General features: G+C 43.1%; 1 protein-coding gene across 1 annotated transcript in view; it reads left to right on the top strand.

Annotated features, from left to right (window-relative positions):
- The window catches only part of cpne4b (copine IVb), a 335,964-nt gene that overhangs the window by 131,055 nt on the left and 185,247 nt on the right, over positions 1-19,662 (top strand). The window contains exon 2 of the mRNA XM_041184286.1: positions 15,222-15,407. Within this exon, the coding sequence (XP_041040220.1) occupies positions 15,222-15,407 (186 nt within the window). The remainder of the gene's footprint in view (positions 1-15,221; positions 15,408-19,662) is intronic.

Genomic DNA, 19,662 nt, shown 5'->3' with positions numbered 1-19,662 from the left:
TAAAAACCTATCTTCCCTTTAGGGAAGGAAATCTGCCATCCTTACCCAGTCTGGCCTACCTGTGACTTCAGACCCACAGCAATGTGGTTGGCTCTTAACTGCTTTGTGAGCTGGCCTAGCAAGCCTCTCAGTTGTACCAAACCACAACAGAAAAGTTGACTGCAGCGGTTCAAGACGGTGACTGATCACCTGCTTCACAAGGGCAATTAGGTTTTGGCAACAAATGATGAGCTTGCCAGAAACACCCACAACAGAGAATATAAAAAAAATGTTGTGGGGATGGTGGAGAAGGGATGATCTTAGAAGTATATTGGCAGTTCACAGATGCTTTGGGCTAGGGAATCACCCATACAGTACTTGGGTAAACGGTCACTCGTGGATCCTATTTTACTGGTTGGTCCTACCTGTTTCACGAGGTAGTGATTGTATAGCATGGGCCGTCAGGATTCTGTAGCATTTCTCTAGTTTGAGGTGAAGACCACTTGATGACCACTTAGATTTGCTTAAATCCCACAGGTGTCTAACTTGGACTTTTGTTGCAAATGTATAGATTTCGCCACTCTAAAGAAAAGCTGTGCTCACTCTCACCCCTCAGCCCATTGCCCATAATGTTTGAACATGGGGCAGGATCAGAATGCCTTCTATGTCATAAAAACAGAAAAACTGCGGATGCTAGAAATCCAAAACAAAAACAGAATTACCTAGAAAAACTCAGCAGGTCTGGCAGCATCAGCGGAGAAGAAAAGAGTTGACGTTTCAAGTCCTCACGACCCTTCGACAGAACTTGAGTTCGAGTCCAAGAAAGAGTTGAAATATAAGCTGGTTTAAGGTGTGTGGGGGGTGCAGAGAGAGAGGGAGAGAGAGAGAAGTGGAGGGGGTTGGTGTGGTTGTAGGGACAAACAAGCAGTGATAGAAGCAGGATCAGTCTTGATTAACCTATTCACTACTTTTATGTTTACAAATGACCTATATTCTCTGGAGTTTAAAATAATTAAGGGTGATCGTTTGAAACTTAAAGCACTTGAGGAGGGCTTGACAGGGAAGATGCTGAGAGGCTGCTTCCCCCTGATTGGAAAGTCTAGAACAAGGGGTCACAGTCTCAGGATAACAGGTCAGCCATTTAGGACTGAGAAAAGGAGAAATTTCTTCCCTCGAACTGTTGTGAGCCTTTGGAATTCTTTACCCCAGAGAGCTCAGCCGTTGAGCATATTCAAGGCCGTGATCGATAAATTTTTTGGAATTGAGGGATATGAGGGTGGGGTAGAAAAGTGGGGTTGAGGAAATGATCGGTCATGATCATATTGAAAGGCTAAATGGCCTGTTCCAGCTCCTATTTCTTATGTTCTTGTAACATTAGACCTGAAGGTGAGAGGCGAAAATTATCTTTTAAATTCTACAAATGGCTTGGGGCCATTGTAGGCAGCCTCTTTACTACCCCCGGGGAGTAATGGTAGGCGCTCAACATCCATTCCCCTCAGCTAACTACCCCTCTGGTTCCTCATTCAAATGCCATGAACAGCATCAAGTTCCTGGATTGACATTGTAGGTGCAGATTAAACTTGCCACAGAAAATTAGAGTTTGTCCATTTTAGCCCAAGCACAATTTTGATGGTGAAACAACTTTTAATTAATGTCAAACAACCTTACTAGCACTGAAAATTAACTTTACTATTCTACCTGGCCCTTATTGCTCATTTCACAACACTTCCGTCTGCTTGCTTAAGAAAAGCCTTACATTTACATAGCGCTTTTCATGACCGCAGGAGATCCCAGGGGGGGCTTACAGCCAATGAAGCAATTTTGCAGTGTAGTCACTGTTGTAATGTAGGAAACATGGCAGTCAGTTTGAACACAGCAAGCTCCCACAAACAACTATGTGATAATGACCAGATAAACTTTTCTGGCCAGGACACCGGTGTTAACTGCCCTGCTCTTCTCTGAAATGGTGGCTGTGGGATCTTTAACATCCACCTGAGAGGGCAGATCAGGCTTGGGTTTAATGTCACATCTGAATGATGGTGTCTCTGACTGTGCAGCATTCCCTCAGTACAGAACTGAAGTGTCAGATTTGATGTTTGTGGTCAAGTCTCTGGTGTGGGACTCGGACCCACAATCTTCTGACCCAAAGGCAAGAGTTCCATGACTGAGCTGCAAAAGACACCATTTAAGGAAACATACTTTTACTTGCCTTGTTCATTCAGGTTTCAGATGCTCTCTAGAGGCCATTGTACCATCTTTATCTCTCACCAACAGTGACTTCCAGTCCAAAGTCTCCCGACAATTAAATAGGAAGAACAGGTTCATTTTCTGGCTCTCGTAAATGATGGCTCAATGATTTACTTGATCGTTAATGATACTCCACAGATGCTCTAAACACGTTTGAACAACTATTTGGGAATTTGCATAGAGTTCAAATGTTACCATCATTACAATGGTTACAAATATTGATGAATTCAAAAAGTGGTGCACAGCATCCATTGGTATTCTGGAATGTGCTCCAACTTGCCTCATGAATTTTGATGGATGTTTGAAGAGCATCAGGAATGAAAATTCATAAGCACTTCTTAGATGTTCAAGACTGCTTCATAATCATTTTATCAAGATGCCTCATATGTCAGAGACCATGATCTGAAATCCCGATCAGACACTGAGTGCAGTAAGTAGCTCACCTGAGGAAGCCATATTGTGAATGGATGATAATTAGAAATGGTGCAATCATCTCATGTGAACTATTTATTTTTCAATAGTCTATTAATGTCTTCTAATGGTCCCCAATTGATATTTGTGTCTTGTGGTATTTAGTTGTCAAGTGGCACACTGCAGTCTTTGTGTGGAGACATTTAACCCATTCATGCGTGTCAGTCATGATTCAGTTGGTAGCACTCTTGTCTCTTGAGTCAGAAGATTGTAGGTTCATATCCAGATTTAACACCAAAATCTAGGCTGACACTCCAGTGAGGGAGTGTTGCATTGTCGTAGGTACCATTTTTTGATTTAGGTGTTAAACTCTGCCCTCTTGGGTAGATACAAAAAGATGGTATGGCACTATTTCAAGGAAGAGCAGGGCAGTTATCCTTGGTGTCCTGGCCAATACTTATCACTAAATCCACATCACAAAAAAATCAGATAACCTGGTCATAATCACATTGCTGTTTGTGGGACCTTGCTGTGTGCAAATGGCTGCCACCATTTCCTACATTATGACATTGAGTACACTTCAAAAGTACTTCATTGGTTGTCAAGGACCTTGGGATGTCCTGTGGTTGTGAAAGGCACTATATAAATTCAAGCTCACTCTTTCTTGCGGAAGGCAAAGGAGAAATCAGGAACTCTCTCGCCGGAGAACTGTGGGTGCTGTGCCAGTTGAAACTTTCACGACAAAGATTGTTAGATATTTGCCAGGTTCGGGATCTTGGTGGTGCCAAGGGATATGGACAGAAACAAATAAATGAAGTTGAGATACAGATCAGCCGTGGTCGAATTCAATAGCAGAATTTTATGGCCCTGTCGCGATGGGGGAGGGACTGTTTAAAAAAAAAGGCAAACCATTCAAAAGAACATTGACTTCAGCAGGACCATAAAATTCCACCCAATGAACAGAATAAAGAGACAGCACGGCCTTTTCCTGTTTGTTTACTCCTTTAGAGGCCACATCTTGTCTTCAGTAAAATGCCTGGCACCTCTTTTTCTCCTTCTTGTTAGGCAGCCCCTTGGGATTGAGGATTATTTGCTTCCGCTCCAGTGCGATGAGTTCTGAGATGGCGCGGACTCTGCCACATGTGGAGCAGGTGGTGTTTGGAGGCCCGGGTAGATGATTTGTGGTGGGGGGGGGTTTGTGCGCTTTCTCCGACACCTCGGATTTCACCTGTGCATGCTCCCCACACCGTCTCTCGATGGGCTCGTTGCCTTCCCTAATGAGTCTTCTCCATTTTGGTTGGTCATACTGGTTATTAAAATACTGACTGACACACTTTGCACAAACACACTTAAGATTTGTAGGTTAACATGATGTAGTTTAACATCAGAGATGGTGCTGTCCTGTCCAATGGCCAATTTGGAGTCTGCATTGTCCAGTAGAAGGTGCCTTCTATGCTCATCCAGCCTCTGCTCTTTCCCAACCTAGTGGGGGTGAATTTTCTCATGGCTTCTCCCACTTCTGCTGTTGTTACTTTTGTGGGAACCCCCTTTGCATATGCTGACGTGGCTTTTGCTGGACATCCATCATGGTCTGGGCATGTTGAAGAGTGGAGGGTTAATAATTGAACTTGATTATGGCAACCACAACAGGTCGTTGGACCACCCGCTCCCTGGAAAGAGATGTAACCGAGAACATGAATAAAGAGGTTGTAATCTATGCTAGATGGCTGCTTATGAACCTTGAATGTAAGGGAGGGTTGGTTACATCAACTCTGAACTCTGAGTGATTAATGTAGAATAATGGTCTGGAATGTGCATTTGTAGCAACAGTGCAACTGTCAACAATCGAGATCATTACAACTGTGAAATTGACAGCAACTTCCGGCAATTCCACATGTGTAGTTAAGCATAGAAATCCAGTAGTTACTGTTGGTGATTCCCTTCTCCTTCACATGGTGCATTGCTGAAGTCCCTGCAGAGGTAAATCTTTAACAATCACTTAAATTAACATGAATTTCCACATTTAAATCATTAGTCTCGCTGTAAAAACCCTCGAAAAAGTTGTACCTTGTTGAATGGCCCTGAAAAGTAAATTTTATATTTATGGAGTGTCAGATTTATCCTCTATGGTAAACAGACAACCTGTGCATCTTTTAAATCTTTCTTTTAAAGTTTGTTTATGATATTCCAAGTTCTACCTTAATTTCATGTGTATGTCCCAATCTTTACTTTGCTATCCATGTGATGATTTAGAAGTGAAAGATAATCAGTGCTTTTTACTTCCTGGTTTGCTGCCTGTGAGAATTCTTGTGTGCGATTGGCTGCTTCATCTGCTTAATGACATTACTGTTGCTTGATGCCTGGAGATCCCTTAATTTGGCACTAGATTTAAATTAACATTGAGAAAGGAGAAATGTACGCCACAAAGATAGCTAGATCATTGAGGTCAGTGACAAGTTCTGTCACTTCAGCACTGACCTCGAAATCCAGGCCAATATATCATCATATAGATGCTTGGAAGTAAACAACCAGTGCATTCTCATAATGGAGTTAGCTGTCTGAAGGTTAGTCTGTCTATGCATAAAATATCACCTTTGTGGGAAAATAATCAATGTATAAAGTGGCTGAATTTGCAGAGCTAAACCAGGTCGATGGGGAGAGAGAGTAAACCTGAATTGCTATCCTTTGTACAGGGCACTGGTGAGGCCACACCCAGTATGCAGATCTGGTCTCCTCATCTAAGGAAGGGCATATTTGTCCTAGATGGAGTGCTACAAAAGTTCACTAGTCTGGTTCCTGGGTTGAGGAGATTATCCTATGCGGAGGAATCGAATAGTCTGGGCCTATGATTCTTGGAGTGTAGAACAATGAGAAGTGATCTAATTGAATTTTATAAAATTCTTAAAGGGTTCAACAGGGAAGATGCTGAGATAATGTTTGCCCTGGCTGGGGTATCTAGAGCATGGGGTCATAGCCTCAGATAAGGGGTCAGCCATTTTGATTAAGATGAGGAGAAATTTCTTCACTCAGAGGTTGTAAATCTTTGGAATTCTCTACCTCAAGAGGGTTGAGAATACTCTGTTGTTGAGTATTTTCAAGACAGAGATCAATAGATTTTTGGGTACTAAGGGAATGAAGGGATATGGGGATAGTCCGAGAGGTAGAGTTGAGGTAGACGATCAGTCATGATCGTATTGAATGGTGAAGCAGGCTCGAAGACCAAATGGCTGATTCCAGCTCCTAGTTCTTGCATTCTCTAGATTCTGTGGGCTGATCATCTACACTGCTCAAAAAGTCAAGTCTGTTCTGAATACTTAAAATGTGTTGTCAGAACTGCCGCGAAGAAAGTTTATCCTGAACGTTCATTCATGGGATGTGAACATTGTTGGCAAGGCCAGCATTTATTGCCCATCTTTAATTGCCCTTGAGAAGGTGGCGGTGAGCCGCCTCCTTGAGACGCTGCAGTCCCTGTGCCGAAAGTGCTTGCTTGCTGCTGTTGGGTAGGGAGTTTCTGGATTTTGCCCCAGCAATGACGAGGGAATGGCGGATGTATTTCCATGCAAGGTTGGTGTATATCTGCTTATGAGTTAAATGTGGCACAATTTCTTTCATTTGATGCAATAGCACCTGATTTAGTATACTCATGAATATAAACATACTCCTATCAGTACATTAAGCTTTTAGATGAAAACATGTTTTCAGTAATTGCTCAAAGTAGCTCAAACTGCTGTAAATTAACTCTTGACCCTTACAGGTTACTGTGGGTAATACTACTGGCATAACATTGTACATAGTGTCCAGTATAAGAGATGAATAGCCCAAAGGAGCATGAATCACTCAGTGAATGGGCTAATTATATGAAGATAGGTTTTAGCTTGGGTAAATGTTAGCTTAGTCACGTTGAAATGTGAAATGCAAGTGCAAAGTGAAGAGTCATCCATTAGATTCGGAAAAGGATGATTATCGATCCTTTGAAGGAAAATAGAATGAATCTAATCAATGAATCTAACGTTGAGCAGATAGCCAAATGTCCTTGAAAACTATAAGTCGAGGTAATTAAGGAAGGAAATCCTGGGCCTTATGGGCTAAATCTCACTCTGTGTGGGAGGTGGGAGCTCCTCAGTCTCTGCCCTCCTGCAATCCCCACAGTGCAGAGCCAGGTGCTGAACTGCAGACAGTGCAGGAGAATTAGTCACTAAGATAAAAGCAACATACTGCAGACGCTGGAAATCAGAAACAAAAACAGAAAATGCTGGAACAACTCAGCGGGTCCGGTAGCATCTGTTGAGAGAGAAAACAGGGTGAACATTTTGAGTTGCTCTGAAGAAGAGTCATACAGACTCGAAACGTTAACTCTGTTTCTCTCTCCACAGATGCTGCCAGACCTGCGGAGTTTTTCCAGCGTTTTCTGTTTTTCTTTCAGGAGAATTGGTGTTGATTCTGGGACATTCCCCCCGTCTCCTCCTTGCTGGCCACGGCTCCCAGCAAATCAGCCTTTTGGGGCTGGAGCCCGGAGTTAATGCCGGTGATCCCAGGGTGGAGATGGGGATAGACAGTGACCCCGGTGGGATTTTTTGGTTTAGGTTGGGGAAAGAGAGTCTGATTTTAATGGGGTTTTGAGAGAGAAACCCATTCTACTGGTGCTGCAGAGTTACATCGATTCCCTGGGGACAGACAGCAATGTCTTCAATAGTTTCAGTGAATGTCTGTCCTCCCAGGGAATTGATGTAAATCTGCAGCATCGGTAGAAGAGTGTCCCCCTCTTTATCCATAAATAGCGAACGTGAGGGTGAACCCTGTCATATATATCATGCTCTTACACAAGTCCAGGAAGCGTTTTTTAAGTTTACTTTTGAGCAAGGCCATCCAGTCATGTTGAGCGGCAGGTCCAATGGATACGAATTTGGACCTACCATTAAGAATGGCGTGCGTTTTGTTGATGTAGTCACCCTTGTTAAGGATGCCTATTCCTGTCCCTTTGTCAGGTTTACAGAGGTGTGTGTCTGGGTTGGTCCCAAGGCCTTGAAACGGTGTAGAACATTCGGGTTGCATGTGAAAGTCAGTTAGGTCATTTGGAATCCTGCAAAATGTGTGCGCTAGATGAGCTAGGTACCCTTTCAAAGATTCAGCCTCTTCAGTGGGTGCTAGTTTGTGGCCGGGTACTTGGGAGTAGAGGAGTTTGAACTCAGAAAAAACTCTTCCCGTGTGATTTGGCATGAAGACACTCTAGAATTGTCCAGTCTACTCAGATTACCCTGGAGGGGCAAGGTATCTCAAAAATTTGAGCAACAGGTGAAGCTAGCTGTTTCACGCTGCTTCTATGCAGTAACAACATGAATGGTATTCACCACTAACAGGATGCTGCCGTCAAGCCAAAAAGACATTCTGCCTCTCACACAAATGAGTAATGTGGTCTATGAACTTCAGTGCCAGTGTGATGCTAGATATGTAGGCCGTACGTCCCAGACACCGGTGGATCATATCAAACAGCATGTCCCAGCTGCTGTTTGCAATGGGCGGGGTACAGACTATACCCAACCCAACCAGATCGTGCTTGCAAAACTCAAAATACAGTGCCCAATGTTAGGTGTGATTCCATGATTGGACAACATTTGCTAAATAATCTTCAGTGTGCTAAGAATTAACACTGATGACCAATTTAAGATTGTCAGTCAGGCTCACAGTGTGGTGATTTGTGTGTACTGGAAGCTACGTATATTAATACACAAGGCCCTGTTCTTTGCAGACAGAAAGAACACGTACACACATAGTGCCGGTTTCAGCTAAACAAAATAAGTGACAACCATTCGCTGGCTCGTTCCTCAGGGCAATGCCTTGACCAATTGGGGTCAAGCTGCCTGCTTTAAGTCTGCTCTGTATAAAAGGGATTCAGTTCCCACTCTGTCCAAACAGGAGCGTTCGCGATAGAAATCTTTCTCCAAGGATTCGTTTTCCTCTCTCGCGTTCCCTTAGAACCTGCTTGAGCCATGCTGCTGGCTTATTGTGATACCAATTCTACTGGCATCTCCCAGAATATGCCCAGCCCATGTCGGCAACCCTATCTTAGGCCTTGTTTGGGCCACCAAAGAATTTAGACACTGTGGTCCACTACCCATATGTTGACAAGCAGCCATATATTCCAGTACAAAATCATCCCATTTTCTTTTCCTTTATCCCTTCATGGGATGCGGGGGTCGCTGGCAAGACCAACATTTGTTGTTCAGCCCTAATTGCCCTTGAACTGAGCGGCTTGCTGGGCCATTTCAGAGGGCATTTAAGAGTCAACCACATTGCTGTGGTTTTAATATACATGCAGAATTTTGCAAGACGAGCATTGTTCGAGAGCACTTAGCTCCAGCAGCATTTTGATGTTTGCTGCCTTTCTGTTTAGTAGCCTGGACAAACACAGCCAGTGCCTCGTAAGCACACCAGTACTTCACCATACTCTGCGTCGTTCTCCCTACCTTTTCCAAACTCCAAAACAGAGAGCTGCCGGCCCGAGGGATGTAAATAGTGAGCTTGATTTGGTAGAGCCAGGTGAGTTATAGTTCAAGAGTGAGGTGGTGTCAGGTAAGAGACAGCAGGGCACCTTTCTCAGGACCTGTGCCTAGAAATTCAATCCCCACAAAATTGGCTTAAGAAGGAAGATTGATATCCAAGTAGGTTCATTTTTGGGGGCCACCAGAGTCCACACAAACCTCCCCCAGCTGCAGCTTTACCATCATGGTTGCCTCCGCTAGAGCGTTCCAGAGAACATTTGACAATTCAAGGAGCATCTAAAACAGAGCCCTCAGTGGGACTTCAAGATGTCACTGATGGGTTCAGCTGTTATGAACATAGGACCACACAAGATGGCTCTGCCTCAAAATATCTCCTTTAAATGTTCTGGATAGTTGGGGGTGGTGGTCATACTCAACATCTGTCTGGAGGTAGGCCCATATGAGCTGGTTGTCATGGGAATGAAATGCAAACCAAAACCTATTGAAAATCAGTGACAGTTTTTACACCTTGACACCGAAAAGGGACAGCTGCTTTTTTAGACACAGAGATCACGAGAAACAGTGCAAGTCCTGCTCTGAATAATGGGGAGAGACTGCTTTTGTGTTAGCAACCAAACAGAATGCTGGTGGGAGCTGGTTTTCTGCTCGAAACAAAGAAGAGGCAACAGACAGGAGAGTTAAAGAACAAGGGATAGCCGAAGTGGCCCTAGCTGGTGGTAGTTGGCTCTGGAATAATCAGGCTGAGTAGAACGATTTTCAAAAGACACTGGAAGTTGCAACTTGGTGCGGCAGAGAGAAGTGAGCCTACTGGGGAGTTCAGGACTCATTTTTGAGATGCTAACCATCTACCAGAAGTATATCTGCAGATATATTTTGATCATGTTAATTAGTTAATGCAAAAGTACCTTTTCTTTAATCCAATGTATTAGTTGCTTGTTAAGTATGGTTTTTAACTTGCTTGTTCCTTAGTTTATCCCAGTATTGACAATTGTGCTCCCTTAACATGCAACCACCATACCCAACTGGGGCTCTGGGTGTACCAACACAAAATATGGACACAATCAAGATGTATTACAACTAGGTACCCAACCCATTGGTAAAGTCTCTGTCCAAAACATCACTGCCAGCTGGACAACATCATCATGGTCTCATACGATTCGGATTCAATCCTTTTCTCAGACTGGGAATACCACTTCCGGTCGGCGTGCAGTCTTTAAAGGATATTGGGTGCCACTCCCTCATCCTGATGATGCAGATCAGAGAGGTGTCTTGTCCCTCGATTAAATCTTAAAACATGAAATCTGGCCCTTCGGCTATTCCCGTTGGTTATTTGGGAAGTTCTTCCCTTTTTAAAACGTTATCGGTCTCTGCGGGGATTTTAACACAGTATTAATCCTAGTTTTTCTGAGTTGGTACGTACTGCCTGCCCTTATCCATGTCAGCCACAGTGCTATCATTAGCCAAAGATTTTGAGGGTCTTGGTCTGCGAGATAGTCGTGTTTCCAATCTGTCCTGACACAGGTGGCTGGTGCCAAGATGGAAACATCATGCCTCATGCCTGCTGCCTGTGAAATAGCCCATTGTGAAACGGACTGCAGCGGTTCAAAAAGGAGGCTCACCACCACTTTCTCAAGGGCAGTTAAGGATGGGCAACAAATGTTGGCCATGCTAGCGATGCTCACATACCATGAAAGAGTACTATAAAAGAAAAGCGGTGTGATGGAGTTGATCATGGACAAGCCATATATTGATGCAGTAGAACTTCTTTGGCTGCATCTGGACTCGTTGCTTTGTGGTGAGGGGCTCAGGTGTCTGCATGAGTTCCATCCGTCACTCCCTTGTATTGCTGGCAATCTGCTACAATTAAGCAATGTCATTGTGTTATTGTTGTGGGTCAGTCAGAAAGGGGATGAAGGTGTTGACCATGGCAGATAATGTATTTGGGGACATCAGTTTGACTAACACTGCAAGCTTCCCCCACAGTAGTTGGGAGAAAGCTGAACAGATTGGAAATTGAGGGTCACAATAACGTTATGCTCATTTGCCAATTCCTACAGTCTACAGGTGTTCCTAAGCAAATGGCACGGTTCTATAACTGTGTTCCTGTAAAACTAGGTGGAGTGCTGCTCAACCATTACACAGTAGCTGTGGCAGATGTGACAGATAACACGCTGGCAGGTGTGGATGGTACATCTCTGGTGTCACCTGTCATCTTTGAAAGCCCTTTGCTCTCCCTACCCGCCCTTCTCCATTAACATGACGGACAGGCGAACACCACTGTTAACTTTTCAGATGGAACAAACTGATTATAACTGCCTCAGATGCTCTCTCAGTCTCAACTGAACGGAACCTGCTTGAGCTGTAATGCTCAGTACATATGGGTGAAATCAACGTGTGGATGTGTAATGTATGAAATGACCAATTTCGTGAGCTTCCCTTGTAGAATTGGTCATTTCAGATTTAATAAGGGGGAGAGAGGCCTTGTTAATTTTACATTTCCATCAAGTAACATTTTGAGATGGGAAACAAATATTCTTCAAATTCAAGGATCTGTACCATCTAAAAGTTGTACTGCAGCAACTCACCAAGGTTTGTTTGACAGCATCTTCCAAACCTGTAACTTCTACTATGTAGAGGGATAAAGGTAACATGAAAACACCACTAGCTGCAAGTTGCCCTCCAAGCAACGTACCATCCTGACTTGGAACTGTATCGTTGTTCGTTCACTGTCGCAGGGTCAAAATCCTGGAACTCCCTACCTAACAGCACTGTGGGTGTACCTACACCACATAGACTGCAGCGATTCAAGAAGGTGGCTCACCACCACCTTCTCAAGGGCAATTAGAGATGGGCAATAAATGCTGACCTAGCCAGCAATGCCTGTGAATGAAAACTTTATTTAAAAATGGCAAAACTGGAGAATACAAATCAGAGCAAGTCACGATCAAAAAATACAGAGATTTGAAATGACACCTTGACCACTATCTCGGTGCTGGTCACCCAAGATGAAAGGGAAATTTCCAAGTGCTGAATACGTAGAAACATAGAAAATAGAAGCAGGAGTAGGCCATTCGGCCCTTTGAGTCTGCTCTGCCATTCAATATGACCATGGCTGATCCTCTATCTCAACGCCGTACTCCTGAGCTCTCCTCCTATCCCTTGAAGCCTTTAGAGTGCAGAAAACCTTCTTAAATATATCCAGTGACTTGGCCCCCACTGCCTTCTGTGGTAGAGAATTCCACAGGTATATCAGAAAAAGCTCAAGAGCTTGATCTCTAACATTAGAGGACTTGACTTATGAGGAAAGACTGGAGAGCAGGAAAGAGTTGGGAGGTATCCAAGATGTGATCTTGTGGAGGTTTAGAAGATAGTCCGCAGTGTGGAAAAGGTATGCTTGGCAGATTATTTTGAATGGTATGAGTCAGACAGGGGTTCCCATTTTATTTGCTCAACTAACATCACTTAACAGTTTATTTGAATACTTGTCTCATTGCTGTTTGCGGGAGCTTGCTGTGCACAGATTGGATGTGGTGATTGTGACATGGCAGCAGCAACTGCACCTCAGAAGAACTCCATTGGTTGTGAAGTGCCTGTGTGAGGTCCTCAGGGTCATGTAAGGTGCTACACAAAGGCACATTGTTTCTTTCAGATACTTGGTGAAGAAACTGTTCCAGTTGATAGTTGTTTCTGATTGTCTCGTCTCGTGTACTATCCTTATAAACCAATTTTTTAGACTGTATTTGCACTCTATTAATAGATTAACCATACTGTTTAGTAAAATGAGTCAGTATAACCTGTGTTGTCTGAACATGTGACAATTGCGTGCATTCTCCAGAAGGTATCCGATTGTGATTTAACTGTTAAATCTGGGATTTGCAAATCGATGACGGACAATAAAGATGCAGATTCCAGCTTTTTATTTCTGAATGTGGGTGTCACTGGCAAGGCAGGCAATCCAGTATTGCCCTTGACCTGAGTGGCTTGAAATGGCCTTGCTAGATTATCAGTGTTATTCAGACCAGCTTTCAATTTCGCATTCATTAATTTTTTGAATTTAAGCTCCACTAGCTGCCGTGGTGGGATTTGAACCTATAAGCCTGGGCCTCTGGATTACTAGTCCAGTGACATTACCACTATGGCACGGTCTTCCCTGAGTTCATGAGGGATTTGAGCTATCTGTGGAAATTGCAGTGATCATGAGCGGTGTGTTGTGGAGAATGATCTGAACTGTGAGAGTTATCTTGTTCTATAAGCATACACTGATAGATAGGTATCTGCAGTATTACATCTGGCTTCAATGGTACATAACCCCAAGGTAGGATTTTCATTGAGCTCTCATTGTTACGGATTACTTATCACAGAACCTGAGTGTTGTTTGACAAATAACAGAGCAAACAGCTCCTGGGCAAACAGTTTTTGAGGTGACTTTCCGATTCCACATACTGATGATGCTTGAAGTCAAATTTAAACTATATCTGGTACTTCTGTCACTACTAGCAATGGTAACATATCAGGTCTATGCTCAGCTACTTATTTGTATATTTTTAAGGTGTAACGCTCCTGCTGCATAAGAAAGCCATAAACAATTTTAAGTTTCCTCCCTCCCTGTCCCCTGTCCCCTAGCTCTCCCTCGCTCAAGTGAATGTTTTATAATTGATCCTGTTGTAATAGGCATTTCAAACGTAGATTATTTTGGTATGCTTGATCATTCTCTTGTAAATTGCATACTTTTTAATGTGTATGTCACAACGACTGGTGGATTGTAATAAACAGCATATTCCTTCAACTGTTTGCAACAGGCAAGGTACAGACTGTACCCAATCAGCCCGTGCTTGCAAAACTCAAAACATAATATCCAACATTAGATGTGATTCAGCGATTGAATAGCACTTGCTAAACAATCCTGATTGTGCTAAGAATTACACTGACAACCAATTTAAGATTATCAGTCTGTCTTGCAGTGTGGTTCACTTACGCATGCTAGAAGCTACATATATTTACAAAAAGGGTCCTGTCCTTTGCAAACAGAAAGAATAGGTCCACATATTGCACCTTTCTCAACTAAACAAAAGCTTGGGGACAGCCATTCCTGGTTCATTCCCCATGGCAATGCCTTAACCAATTGAGTCAACCTGCCTGGTTAGAATTAAAACAAAAGCTTGGCAGTTAACTGTTTCCTGGTGCATTGTCCATGGCAACACCCTTTTATTCCCTTTAGATTTGATATTCTTGCAAACCTGTTCTGAGTGCAAGACAAAATGCATATCTCTTTTTCAGCAATACTCAAGTTCTGTGCTACCAAACGACTACTTTTTACTATCTTTGTAACTTTTTAGTAGCTAAGTAAATCATTTATTTCCCAAGGTAAAATTCTGCATTGGGTGAAGCAGTGAAAGAAATAGTTTTCAGAATACATTTGGTGACAGTATCATTGGTTCATGTCCTTCTTTCTCTTGGTAAATTTTCTTCACTGCCAGGTTTTGATTTGTTGTTTTTCTACATGAATAGTAATTCCTTAATGGTGCATCTGTAGCTAGGTGGTCCTGCCATTCAATATCTGAATGCCATTTGCAGGCAGAAAGAACACGTACACACATTCTTCCTTTTTCTGCTAAGCAAAATAAGTGATAGCTATTCGTTGGTTCATTTCTCAGGGAGGGCAATACCTTGACCAATCAGAGTCAAGCTACCTGATTTAAATTTCAAACAATGTTTGGCAGTTAACTGTCAGTCACCATTAACTGGCACATTCTCCATGGAAATGCCTCTACTAATCAGAATCCACTTGCTAACCAATCAGCAATCTCTTCTCATACAGTATAAAGTTGTTGTCTGCCCTGACATTCGTATTCTTGCGACTGTCCTGATGAGTGCAAAACGAAAAGCTTCGACAAAATGGCTTTTTTCAGCAATTCTCAAATTCTGTCCTACCAAACGATTAAATGCCATTTGTTGTTCTTTCTACGGGCTGGTAATTTTAGGGAATGTAATTTTAATGTTTCATATTATACACATTGCACCCTCTCTTGAACATTAGTTAGTCCCATTGAGCTGACCCAAGTATTTGATTTCTTTCTCAAACAGGTTGACAGGACTGAAGTTATCCGCACCTGCATTAACCCAGTCTTTTCAAAAGTTTACACAGTGGATTTTTACTTTGAAGAGGTTCAGCGGCTGAGGTTTGAAGTCCACGATATCGCCAGCAATCACTTACACAATGGGGTGAAGGACAGTGAAATCCTTGGAGGGATGGAATGCACTCTCGGTCAGGTAAGCATTTCAGACATACAGAGTGCGAGTTTGCCTTCATGGCCCATTGCCAATTTTCTGTGCGGTTGTGAATTATATTGTTATTAGCGTAAAGTCGGCCTTGACTCAGTGGCTGCACTCTCACTTCTGAACCTGAAGGTTGTGGGTACAAGCCCCACTCCAGAGACATGACCATATGAATCTAGGCTGACTCCTCAGTGCCAATACTGAGGGGGTGCTGTACTGCTGGAGGTAGCGTCTTTCGAATTAAATGTTAAATTGAGGTCCTGAATTCCCTCTCGGGTGGACACATTCAGTGTCTAGAATGAATATCCTGATTTCTTCCACATGCATAGCCTTGTGCTCTGTACCTGCCCACATTGAGACATGTGGGGTAAAGGATTGAACTTTATGATTTTGTGGATAAATGATCCCATTAGAAGAAACATATACACGAAAAATACTTAACTAATCTCCCCCCACCCCGGCCACCCTGTTTTTTGAAAAAAATAGATATTTTTAAAAACTATCTTTGAAAGCAATATTTTGTTCATAATGAAGTTGAACAATAATACGAAAGATGACAGTGAGGGAGTTCCAGGCCCACTTCCTAACAACTACAACCATTGACTGTCTTTCTGATGGATGCAAGGTATACCTCCCCAAGAACATTGAGTCACTTGGCCTTAAGAACACCTCCAATACAATGAATAGCTGATGCTCAGATGGAGCACTTAGGTTAATTAATTATCTGCCTGAGAATAAATAATTAGGCAGTATCCCTGCTTCCAGTTGCCATTTCCTAATCCCCAATGGTAAGTATTTGAGAGCAAGGGTGTGAGGTGGAAACAAGGTCAGATTTGGTGCTGGAGTTTTCCACAATTGATTGCGACTTTGCCAGCACACGACTAGCTTACACATGAGGAGTGACCGCTGGGACAATGTATTGGAGGACTGGGGAATCATAGCCAACAGGAGCTGGTGACATCAGGAGGAGAGGGGAGAAAAGAATTGAGTACGAGAGCATGACAGGGGATTGGAGATTTAAGGATGAGAGTGGTAGGAGGTGGTGGATTGAACATGGGAGAGCGGTAGGAGATTGTGGAGTGTATTGAGAGGATGGGGGGGTGGGGCGTGGTGGTGCGTGTGATGGGAGTAGTGGGAATGGGATCGTATGGAGAACAGGAGTGGGTGAATCAGGACCTGGAAAACTGATTGAGGTTTGGGAGGCAGCCAGAATGGATAGGAAGCAAAAGTGAATGGGGAAGTGTGGGGTAGAGAAGGCAGGGGAGGGCCAGTCTGGTGACTGGAATTGTGCAAGATTTTCTTGGTTTTGTTGCATCAACTTAATTGTATAAATGCAGTGTTTCTGGATGTGTTGTGTTAGAGATGAATGACTGGTAGCCGGATTGTGCACTGATTAGTTCAAAGCTTTGGGGCTTAATGAGGAGGATGTGAACTACCAGAGCAGGGACAGGAGGGCATTAATGTGGGACTATTCATGGATGAGGGAGCTATTGATGGAGCGGTTGGAAGGTGTGATTTGTATTATCAATTTTTATCTTACAAATGACCAGGTAAAGTGAGTTAATGGGATTGGCTGAGAGATAAACATTGGGCAGGATAGCAAGAGAACTGTCCTGATCTTCAAGATAGTGACCATGGGAATATTTTCTGCCTGTTTCCAGAGGCTGTTTAATGTCTTGTCTGAAAGATGGCTCCTCAGACAGTGCAGCACACCCTCAGTAATACACCAGAATGTCAGCCTGGGTTGAGTGCTCAAGTCCTCGAGTGGGACTTGAACCATTAGCCTCTGTTTCTGAGGAAAATATCAAATTTAGAGAATAATCAATTAGAAAGAAGAAAGAAATGGGCATTATGGCTCCTGATACAGATCCAAATTAGACAACAAATATGAAGAATATTATACTAAAGATGTAGGTTATGATTGGAAATATATTCTGTTTTATGATGATCCTCCAATCATCTGCCTTGAGTGTGATTGTTTGGCTTTTTGCTCGTTTGCCTGAATGGAAGAGAGAAATAAAGTCATTTTCATTACATCATAATTCAGATCTTTTGTGACAGCTCGAAATTCATATTTTTCACCTGTATGTTCTGACTTGCTTCTCTAATGAATGGAGAAGAAACATTTCATGGGATTTTCAGCACATTGGATAAACTATTCCTTTGATCAAACACTAAAGTTGCAATACAAAAACAGAATTACCTGGAAAAACTCAGCAGGTCTGGCAGCATCGGCGGAGAAGAAAAGAGTTGACGTTTCGAGTCCTCATGACCCTTCAACAGAACGGCTGAGTTAGACCTGCTGAGTTTTTCCAGGTAATTCTGTTTTTGTTTTGGATCTCCAGCATCCGCAGTTTTTTGTTTTTATCACTAAAGTTGCAATCTTCTGCGGGCTTCAAGATAATTATTTCTATCACAATATTACCTTGCCCGGAAAACACACTGCCGTGTTTTGTTTTTGCTGAACGTGAAAACTGTTCTGCACTTACCTCACTCAAAGTTGCTTTAGGGAATGAGCATCCCAACACTTGGCGTATCTCCAGCACATGACCTGTGAAAATGAATTTGTCGCCTCAGTGCTCTAACAGATAGCCTGGTGGTGATGCGCTGTGGAGCAACAGGAGCTTGTGCTGGTGAATACCTAGCGCTTTTAGGAACCTCATCCCAACCATGTTGCTAAGGGGAAAGCACTGTGAGGAAAACCGCACAGATTCCCAGGGCGATGTGACCACAATCCGAAGCACGCTCACCCTGGCCGTTCTTGTGTTACTCTTTACGGTTGGCACAGAAGTCCGTTCTCGAGTTGGTTATAGATATGGTGTGGCACAGGGAGAGAATAACTTACCCGCATGTGGCACAGCCTGCAGATCATGCACTGGGTCCATAGCAGCCGCCTCAGAACCCATCGCACTGGAGTGGAAGCAAGTCATCCTCAATCCCGAGAGACTGCCTAAGGAGAAGACGAACATAGAGAAAGAAGGATGTGCCCTTTCTTCAAAATAAATTTTAGTGAAAAGTAGTTACCAGCGCTTTTAACACACCAGGACTTCAGTTTTCCGATTGTAACACTGATGGCCTCGCACTTTCTAATACCAACAGCAATCCATTAAAACCAACAGAAAACCTCAGCTGGTATGTTGAAATGGCTGTGATGAGTTAACATAATATGGAGATTCTACATCAGAAGGGTAACATTCTCAGAATAAGGGATCCGCTATTTAGGACTGAGATGAAGAGAAATTTCTTCACTCAGAGGGTTGTGAACTTTTGGAGTTCTCCACCCCGGAGAGCTGTGGATGTTCAGTCCTTCAGTACATTCAAGACAGAGATCAATAAATTTGTGTACACTAAGGGAATCAAGAGGCATGAGATCAGGAAGGTGGAGTTGAGGTAGAAGATCTGTCATGATTTTACTGAATGGCAGAGCAAGCTTGAGAGGCCAAGTGGCTACCTCCTCCTCCTCCTATTTCATATGTTCTTATAACGGGTCAGAAAAAAATAATTGTGAGTGGCGTGCATTGACAAGTTCAGGGGAATAAGAGATGCCCCATGAGGTATTAATCTCCAGAACTTGTTGATCAGTGTAGGTTAATTGTTCACAAACAGTATCTCTCCCTGAGTATCCCATTTACTTTGAAGAATTTTCTGGATTGGGCATTATTAATCAGCGCAGAAAATTTGGTCTGGTATTTAATAGTGTAAGCACACTTGACCTCATCAGGCCAGAAGGTGAATAATTTAAACAACCCCACAGCAAGTTCCAGCCCACTGGCCATTTCTTCAGGAGACTTGAGCAGCAGTATAACAGCTCAAGAGCCACAAGATTGAAGCACAGACCTCTGTAGTAACCTTTTAATTGAACTGGTCTCGACAATGTGACTCTGCGTGCATTACTGGTATTAGTGTTTGCAGAGTAGAGTTTAGCTCAGGTAAAATAAGCCTTGGGAAAACTATTGGTAATGAATTGTTTTGGAATGAAAGGCTCAGCAGCTGAAGGTATCGGAGCATCAATTATCAGCTACTAAACCTTTCACAGCACAGATGCAACAATATTAGGGTGGATTTTAACACTCTCGCACCAGTTTTTAGCATTGGGCGATGGTGTGACTTAGAAATTCACTACTCCAGAAATGAGGCCTGAGGTCTTTGAACTCCTGGGTCTCAGTTAGGTCCTAGCGACTGACTTTCTGTCCATTCTGACCAAGTGTCCGGCAGAAAATTGCGCGGCCCAGAGGGCATGATTGGAAGC

This window comes from Carcharodon carcharias, chromosome 3 (assembly GCF_017639515.1).
Source record: "Carcharodon carcharias isolate sCarCar2 chromosome 3, sCarCar2.pri, whole genome shotgun sequence".
In the NCBI taxonomy this organism is placed as follows: Eukaryota; Metazoa; Chordata; class Chondrichthyes; order Lamniformes; family Lamnidae; genus Carcharodon; species Carcharodon carcharias.
This window is presented reverse-complemented; position numbering and strand designations above follow the sequence as displayed.